The 9,664-nt window shown below is 43.8% G+C and overlaps 1 protein-coding gene across 3 annotated transcripts in view; it reads left to right on the forward strand.

Moving 5' to 3' along the window:
- Positions 1 to 7,252, forward strand: part of LOC120300059 (beta-1,4-galactosyltransferase 3-like) — a 36,823-nt gene extending 29,571 nt beyond the window's left edge. For all 3 annotated transcript variants that reach the window (XM_039325570.1, XM_039325569.1, XM_039325568.1), the window contains 4 exons: positions 2,706 to 2,893; positions 4,344 to 4,466; positions 4,806 to 4,910; positions 6,708 to 7,252. In XM_039325570.1, coding sequence (XP_039181504.1) covers positions 2,706 to 2,893; positions 4,344 to 4,466; positions 4,806 to 4,910; positions 6,708 to 6,858 — 567 coding nt within the window. In that variant the 3' untranslated portion in view covers positions 6,859 to 7,252. The remainder of the gene's footprint in view (positions 1 to 2,705; positions 2,894 to 4,343; positions 4,467 to 4,805; positions 4,911 to 6,707) is intronic.
- The last annotated feature ends 2,412 nt before the right edge of the window (positions 7,253 to 9,664 follow it).

Raw genomic sequence — 9,664 nt, forward strand, 5'->3', positions numbered from 1 at the left:
ATTCAGGAACGTTATAAAATTTCAAATGTACAACAAATTCCTGATTGGGGGGGGGGGACAGAAACTGAGTTTACAGGAAGGGGCTCCTTCCTTTTCTCCTCTTCTCCTCTTCTCCTCACTCTCGCAAACAAAACTTTTCCTAAAAGTCCTCCAACCCCCCCCCCCCCAATTTCAAAAATTATTTAATTCAGGTGGACTAACGGCTGTTAGTCACCAGCCGATTTCAGCTTGGTCTCCATTTGACCGGAGCTTGCAGCTGCAGCCCCGGTGCCTTGATTCAAAGTAGGTGGGGGGAGATTTTTTTGTCGTCACACCCAGGATCTCTCTCGGAAATCCTAAAGTGTTCCTTGAAGCTGCGGCTACAGTTTCTACGCTTATTTAAGCCCGTTACTTTCTTTCCTTCGTTTTTTGGTAGCTCGGGCCGCAGGCGCGCCGCACACCAAAAAGGTATTCCCGAACAGCTGTTACGCGGCCGAGAAGGGCGAATTCACAAAATTAACCGATTTTTCTGGCTAGAGGCGTGGATCTCTCCCTAAGGGAGGCACTTGTGATACGCAGCAGTTATTTCCTCGAAACATTCTGGACCGAGCAAGCACGACCATTCGTTTGTGAGCGGCCATCATCTTGGACCTCGTGGTCCCAGATTTCGGAGGGCTCCATTAGTTTACGAAGGGAATTTTGGAGGAAGGGGCTCCTTCCTCCTCATCACCAACCTCTTTCCTGACGAAAGTGATTATATTGGGGCAGGTGAACTCAAAATAGGCAATTAGGAAGAGCATTTCAGGTTCCTCCATAGTTAAGCTGGCCGCCATTTTGAGGATGGCCGCCATCTTGTTTTATCAAGTAGTCACTTCTATATTCAGGATTGTTACTTCTAGATACACATTGTTCCCAAGCCCCTTTTTAGGACAGGGTTGAGGCCTTATTTGGAACTCCCCTGCGATCTATTTATTTCATTACTGGTCTTTATATCATTACTGGTCCTCTCTTTGTCTGCACATTTATTGGTCTTCTCATGTTTGGTGTCTTCCGGCCTTACCTTGCTCACACTGACTCATCCTGATTCTGAGCTCAGTATATCATTAATAAATTACCTGGATTCCAGGCGTACCCCATAGTGCGTCTGTTCTTATCCACAACAGCCCTAGCCGGGTTTCAGGCGCTCCCTGTGGTGCGTCTTTCTTATCCGTGCACAGATATCGCCTGGGTTCCAGGCGTCCCCTATTGTGCACCTGTTCTTATCCATGCATCCCCATTAGTGCGCCTGTCCTTATCCAGTGCATAACACTCGCTGCATCTCAGGGGGCCCCTATTGTGTTCCTGCAGTATCAGAGAATGGAGGAGTCTATGTCTACCACAAAGGGCAGTTTACCATCCTCATCAGCTCCAATGAATCCTAATTCCCCTGGCCTTGTGAGCGCAGATAAGACTGCGGCCAAAAGCAAGGACAAAACTACCACCAAGGCTTCAAAGAGGTCAGAGAAGCAGGCCAGCCGGAGACACCAAGCTCTGGAAAAAGAGTTTTCCAAGGCATAAAAGAGGGCCAGGATAGAAACCTCCCAAGCGGAGGGGTTGGCTTTGGACCTACCTTTAGGACCCCCAACCTCCCTCCGGGCATATGGTCGACGGAGTCATTTCATTCCCCTGCACAGAGTGGGAGTGGCGGAATTCCTCCGGTTTCCCATTCCACGGCTTCACGGGCTCATCACGGGATCCCAGAGGCAACATTCACCCCTACTGCGGCCGGTCTCCGACCGAACGAGCCCGTTCTCCTCCCTTCGGAGGGCCATCTCGCCTTATTGATAGCACAAGCGGTAGACCGCGCTCTTGATGCCAGGGCGCAAGCTTCTGGTTCAGGGACTGTCCCTCCTCCCACTACACACCACTCAGTCCCTCAGACCTATTATGTCCCATCTTCCCCGTCTGGGTCAGTTGACAGTTGGAAACAAGCATTCACACAAAGCTGCTGGTAAAATTAGGCTGCAATGAGAGGTAATAGCAGAAGATTGCAGGAGTTACTCCTCAAACCCCAAAGTAAGTCCTTCTTTTCTGCTGTGCAGAACTTCAATAACTTAGTTGTTAAAGGAAGTAGAACTAAGCAAGGACTCCAAGGGAAACCAGGAATCAGAATTAAGATTATATATCCAGATTTTAAATAGAGGAGGACTGGGACTAGGAGCTGAAAATAAAGATGTGACCAGTATCTAGTACGGTGGGACCTCGGTACTCAATGTTCATTGGTTCCGGGAGGCACAATGAGTACCAAACAAATTTTCCCATAAGGAATAATGTAGTGAGTCACAAGGCAACTGACAACAAGTTCTAGCTTGTGTGTTGAGTACCATACCAAAGAATGAGTACCGGCACAAACTGTTCACATCAAAATGTGTTGCGTACCAAATTTGATGAGTTTCAAAGCAGTTGAGCACCCAGGTACCACTGTAGTTACCTTGAAGAAGGGAGAGATGAACTGGATAATCTTGGCTACAGACAATAGAGTCAGGCTGTAAAGTGGAATACCGTAAATGTGCAGTTGGTCTAAAAAGGCCTGGTTCTTGTGGAAATATGGCCGATGGGTATGTGACTGATCTGATGCAATGCCTAATGGCTGTTGGACTAGATGCAAGATTAAACCACTCTAAGGAAACCCCATTAATATCAATGGCTTGTCCATGTAAATTATTTTGTTATCATTTCTTTCTCAGACTGAAAGTTACACTTTTAATCGGGCCAAGCTTTTGAATGTGGGCTTCAAGGAAGCTATGAAAGATGAGGATTGGGACTGCATATTCTTCCATGACGTGGATCTCATTCCGGAGGATGATCGGAATATTTATACGTGCGATCAATTTCCTAAACATGTTGCTGTTGCCATGGATAAGTTTGGCTACAAGTAAGCTTAAGCTTAAGGATAGTGATATTTCTTTGTTAAATATGTAATTGCTTCCCCTTCCCTATTCTAATACTCTTTTTGGAAACAAAATCGTATTCAGAAAGGGAGTTTCTTTCAACTCCTATCTAGAAATAAGGTGCAATATGAGTGATTAAGACCAGGAAACCCTGGGTTTAAATCCTTCCTCAGCCATAGAACTTAGTGGCTGGAATTCATTGTTTCCCAGCTTTCTTTCATTTCTTTTTTATTTCTTTCAATCTCTATCTTGGAAATAGGGTGCAATTTGAGTGACTAAGATCAGGAAACCCTGGGTTTAAATCCTTGCTCAACCATAAAATTTACTTGCTGGCAATCACTGTTTCCCAGCTTATTTCTTTTTCTTTATTCTTTTTCCTTTATATCGATTCCCATGTAAATGGATTCTGGCAGGCCAGCCCCCAAATCCAGGAACACAGCCATGAACTCGGGGCCTTGCAAAACCACCAGTAGAGTTAGGGCAGGTGTGATGTTGCGCAACGTATCGCGACTTTTTCCCCGTTGCCAGCAATTGGGGTGGGCGCGGTTTCGACATGACACATCCGACCCGCAGGCCGGCAGTTTGACATGCCCGAGTTAGGGTCACGCTGATCTCCACAAGGAGGATGTTCCACAGGGCAGGTACAGCAACAGTGAAGGCTCCTCTCCTGGTCCCGCCAGATCATATTCCTTAACTGCTGGATCTGTAAAGTGCTTCTTCTGGCCAATCTAATCGGGAGAGGCAGTCTCATACCCCTTCAATCACACCCAGAAAAATACCAGCGACCAGTGCAGCTTGCAGAGCAGAGGTGTGACATGTGGATGCTGCCTACACTACCATATTTTGAACCAGCCGCAGTTTCTAGATTGTGAAATTGGTGGCATAGGAACCATCAGTATAGCCTTGAACTCTATAGAGGAAAACTGATAAAAACTCGCTAGATGGGGAAATCTTACTGACTATTGGTTTGTCTGACTAGCAGAGAAGAAAGGCAGATGCTTTCCATCAAATGAGTGGAGGAGGGACTTTTAGATATCTTGGACTATGAATATCAGACAACGATCAATCTCAACACGGGAGACAGTTGTAACAGGTGCTGTCTAGGATTGGCAGTGTATGATGAGGTTGCCTTGAAAGTCCCAATGGTACAATGCAAGGCCTTTCCTTTTATGCGTTTGGTTGGAACCAGCTCTCAGTGCAACTTCTCTCTAACCCTTGTGAGTTGGGGTAGGAATGTCAGCCCATGGGTTTCTGTGCCGGTTTTAAGATTTTATAAAGGTCCTCCTTGTTGCCTCTTGTAAGTAAATGTTCTCCTTATGTGGACCTCAATTCCCAGAATTCTGGGAGTTGAAGTCCACCCATTTTAAAATGGCTAAGGTTGAGAAATACTAGTCTAGATGAGCATGACAAACATCTTTAACGTTCTTCTGGCAGGCTTCCCTACAAGACATATTTTGGAGGAGTTTCAGCACTTAGTCCAGAGCAATATATGAAGATGAATGGATTTCCTAACAACTACTGGGGCTGGGGTGGTGAAGATGATGACATTGCCGTCAGGTAAGACTCTTACTGACAGGACTGTTGCAATCTGGGCTGGAAGCAGTTAGCCCAAGGAAGGAGAAACCCCAAAACTACTAATTAACTGTCTATATTAAGAAGTCAGTAAAAGTTATAAGAGATGTATTCCAGCAGGTATCCTACTTTCATGTGAGACCCTTTTACATAGGCAGTTAAGGCAGCAAATGTTTTGTCTGTTTTCTCCCATCTTCCTATGCAGGAGATTAAAAAGCCCGTTTCCATCTGGAGTGTGGTAGTGGGGCAATCCCTGGGTAACTCTTTGACTCTGTTGCAATCACTTGCTGGCTTCTGCTAATGTTGATCATCCCTCTCCTGTAGGGTAGCCCTAAGTGGAATGGTAATCTCTCGCCCATCTATTCAGTATGGCCGTTACCGCATGATCAAACATGGACATGACAAGGGCAATGAACAGAATCCCAAGAGGTGAGTAGAAATATTTGAAAAGAATTTGTAGACAGAAACTGCTCCCACCTAAGATCAAGTGCAGTTCACCCATTCAGTACGATTCCTTCTCTTCTTTTTCTGTAATTCTTCTGTTATAATAGCCATGACATTTGCAGAATTCTCTGGGCCTGGGTATAGACCCACGATAGGTACCACCATGAATAACAATTTTGTTGTGTAGATCAGGGGTCCCCAACCCCCCGTCCGTGGACCAGTACCGTGGCCGTGGCATGCCAGCAACCGGTCCACACAAACAAGGAAAGCCCCATCCGTGGGATGCAGGCAGCACACAAAACCACGCACTCTCTGGTCTGCAAAAAAAACCTCTCTACAGAACCGGTCCCTGGTGCCTAAAAGGTTGGGGACCTCTGGTGTAGATGCAGCAGTTCGGTCAGGTAGCACCGAATATTCAGTTGCTCATTTATCTTAAGTCTGTGCTCTCTGATGGAAAGTTGTCAGCTTGTCAAGGATTGAAGTATTGCATAAGGATAAACTGACACCACGAAAAGATCTGCAGAAAAATGGAAGGACAAGTGAGTAGAGTGTAGTCAGACGGACAGACAGAAGTTTTTCAGTCTCCCTTGATTGTTAATATATTTCTTGCATAGCAGATCTTGTCGGAATACAGTTTCTTGTGCAAAATAATATGGACTAGAAACCTGTAGCCATTAGAACAGCAAATGTAAAACTAAGTAAATTTTAAACTTTGTCCTTCCTTGTCTGCTTTGTCTATAGTAATAGAAGCCATAATCGGTAATAATCATCTGTCAGGTTCTAAAAGCAGTAACCGTGTAGCCATCTTTCTGCTTCTTTTACAATATGGCATAATCCCCTCTATATATAGATCTAGCTTGTTGTTTCAGCCCAGTTTCTTTTCCCCTTCAATTCTTTGTCTTTGCCAGTACAGATAGTCCTTGTTTAGTGACTACCTTGTCTAGTGACTCTTCACTTACAGCAATATAGCACTCAGACTTATATACCTTTCTCCGCAGTGCTTTACATCCCTATCTAAGTAGTTTACATAGTCAGCCTCTTGCCCCCAACAATCTGGGTCCTCATTTTACTGACCTTGGAAGGATGGAAGGCTGAGTCCACCTTGAACCGATTCCTGGCTGTGGAATGCAGAGTTAGCTTGCAGTACTGCATTCTAACCACTGCGCCACCACAGCTCAGTGATAATACAATGATGACATAGTAATACTGGTAAGAAAATAGGAACTTTATGGCTAATCCTCACATTTACAACCTTTCTGGGTCTAAAAAAAAAAGCAAAGCTGAAAGAAGATAAACACAGTCATGGTTTCACTTAATGACTGAGTTGCCAGTCCTAATTATGGTCACTTAACAAGGACTACCTGTACCAATTCTCCCGTTTCCTAGCCATTGGTTCCTGTATCCCTCATTCCTTCCATTATTTGTTCCTGAACTTCAGCTGCAAACTTTTTTCAGATCCCAAGCAGTTGTCTTTGGGGGTGGGTGGGAGAATACTAAGATGATTGTTTCTGGATTTATTGCTTAAAATGAATTTTGTTGCAAACTGTTAAAGGCATTAGAAATTTGAGATAAGAGAGTGCATAAAGCTTCTCTTGATTTGTAAATACGGGATGCTGTTGATCTTATAAGTCATATAAGAATCATAGGCTGGAAGGGACCTTGGGGGTCTTCTAGTCCAACCTTCTGCTCAAGACAGGAGATCTTATGTCAAATCTTCTTGGGGAAGGAAGAGGAGAGAGAAGGAGAAGCTAAGGCATCAATTCTTCCCAATGTCTCCTGCAGGTTTAACTTGCTGGCCAAGACGAGGAGGACATGGAAACAAGATGGTATGAACACCCTGGAGTATGAGCTGCTCTCCAAGGAACTCCACCCTCTCTATACCAACATCACTGTGTTCATTGGGACTGAGAAGGGCATGCAGCACACCACATGATGCATATCTACAGAGTGGCACGGGGACAGGAGCCCCACCCTGCCTCTGCTTCTGGATGAACGAAACCAAAGATTCCACTGAGGGATATCTTGCCCAGAGTTGGCTGGCTGTATCATATTCTGACTGCAGAGTCCAGTCAGGCTGCTGTGTGCAACAGCATTGCAGTGACCGGATGAGGATTTTACACAGCCAGCCCATCCCACCCCTTTACCCCAGTTTTGGGCCTTTTCACCCTGGGGATTGAGGTGGGTTCTGACCTTTCCTGGGATGCCTTCTGAACCTTGGCTGGAAGAGCGGCACTTGAAGTCACGTTGGGCTCTTTAGCAATCTGAACTTTCAGAGCTGTTGTGCCAGATTTGGCTTTTTTTCTTATTAAAGTGCAATTTATTTTAAAGGTATGGCCAAGTGGCAGTTTTTTTCCCTCCCATCTCCCACCCTCAGGGAGTCTGGTTCTAGAAGGAAATGGGTGGGAGCCAGACCTCCTGAATGGGTGGTACTCTGTCAGGAGAGACGCTGGGCTGCGTTTGGCTAGAAGTCGAGAGATACTGGATGAGAGCCAGCACTAGTGGCTCCATTTGTGGAGCGGACTGCAAGTCGACACATTAACATAGGAGCAGTTTCAATGAGTGCGAAGTGGTGCTATAGGAACAGTAGGTTTGTTTGTATACCTTCAGTAGGGTCTAGATGAGCGTTTCACAACCTCAGCAACTTTATATGTGGACCTCAATTTGGGAATTCTGGGAGTTGAAGTCCACCCATTTTAAAATGGCTAAGGTTGAGAAATACTAGCCTAGGTGAGCATGACAAAAATTACACCAGCTTCAGTTTCTTAGTTTTTTTGCAAACATTGTGGCTCAGCAAACACCTCCATTTTTCATTTATCTGTACCTGTGTTGCACATGGCACTCTGGTTTTGGTTTTTACCCTTTCAGACAGTAACTTTCAAAGGAATCTGGCCAGTTCCGAGTACACATAAATGCAAGGCGATTCCTGCCATAACACTATGTCTGATCAAACATGCAGGATATCTATGCTTCCTAACTCGGCAAACGGATACTCAGCTATTTTTTTAAATCAATTTCTAGCTTTTGTCATTTATGAGTTAACTCAAGTTTGTTCTGTCACCCTTGAAAACAAGCTAATAGGCCAGTTTGCACTTCCCAAGGGAGTGGGTGGCAATAATCTTGCACTACAGGCTTCCATCTGTTATCATTTTGTGGCCACTTTCAATTTTTCTCTCTCTTCTGCTGCTAACAGATCACGGGGTTTTTTTCTCCCCCAAAAAACTGTCTTGCAATGAACATAGCAGTGATCTTTATGAATAGATTGTATTTTTAGCATTTCTCAGTTATGCAAAAACTCTGCAGGCCAGTTTTGACAAGAGGAGCTTGTACTTACTCAGAAGACCAAAGATGCATTAAAACCAGCAGATACATCAGCCGAGGTGCAAGGACTATATAGCATCCAGGTCCTGATGTAAATACAGAGAGAGCGAGGACAAAGGCATGTTTTTTTCTGTTGTAGTTGAAGCAGCACAGTAGCTTGACTGGAGAAGCAGTCTGAATTCTGTCAGCTCTATAGTATAACAGCAGCAAGTTCACTATCCTGCTAAGTGATTTTCATGATGTTTACATATTTATTTTGAAAAAGGAAACTTTTTTTCTCTCAAAATGAACAGATAGCTTAAAAGGAAGCTGAACAAGTCAGGAAATCAAAACAGAAACTTGGATATAATCTATTCTTCAAAATAGGGAAGTTGGAAAGGATACCAGTGTGATTAATAAGCTCATCAAGGAAGCAATAAAACTTAAGAAAAACTTCCTCAAGAAAACAGTATGACTCCAACTGAGGACAGGAGGGAATAATCTGGTGCAAGAAATGTAATTTGGTGGTTAGGGAAATGGGAAAAATCTCTGGTGAATATTGCCAGCATAAAGATGTAACAGGAAATTATGGTTTGAATCCTGGACTGAGCTAAATGCTTTGCTTTGGGTTAGAGGGTTTTATAAACACACCTATTATGTGTTTACAAATGTCCTTTAAAAATATAGCCAGAGATTCAGCTAGGCTTCTAAATGGCAAGCTAGACATACTGTTGAGAAACAGAATTCCTCAACTCTTTTCAGTGTTAAAACCACTGTAAAACACCCATTTCTCGTCATGTCTTTTCAAGATGGAGTTTCAAAAATAGGAGCTAAATAAAGGTAGAGATGTGTTAATACGTACTGATCTTTAACAAAACATCGAGCCCAAGTATCCATGCTGCTGCTATCTATTACCAGTTATTGCAGATGGAAATTGGAAAGTAACGCAACGGTTTACCAACGATTCCTTAAATAGGAAATGGCATGTTCAAATTAATATGACAATTTTTACTAAATAATTATTGTCGATTCTGCAAAGACAATTTATGCCTTGCTATTGTTTTAGCTTCGAAATATTTTGAGCATATTAAATAAGCATGTGGTTCAGAAGATTTAAAGCTCCTGTGGAAATGCTGCTCCTGGGACAAAATGATGGCGCTCCTAAGGTGTTTACAAGCAGCAGGCAGAAATAAACATAAGGGAAACCTGCAAATGTCACTGTTCAGGTAACACATTCTAAAGCTTGAAATCGGAGGGATGAGGTAGCCATGCTGGTTAAAACTCCTGTCATGCTGTGTTTTCATACCAATGCATCATTCCCAATACATACGTACACGTAATCCTCAACTTACAACCATTCATTTAGCAACCGTTCCAAGTTACAACATTGAAAAAAGTGACAGGGTCCTTGCACTTACAACCATCATAGCATCCCGACAATC

Source organism: Crotalus tigris, unplaced genomic scaffold (genome assembly GCF_016545835.1).
Source record: "Crotalus tigris isolate CLP2741 ecotype Arizona unplaced genomic scaffold, ASM1654583v1 scf7180000024338.4412243, whole genome shotgun sequence".
Taxonomy (NCBI): domain Eukaryota; kingdom Metazoa; phylum Chordata; class Lepidosauria; order Squamata; family Viperidae; genus Crotalus; species Crotalus tigris.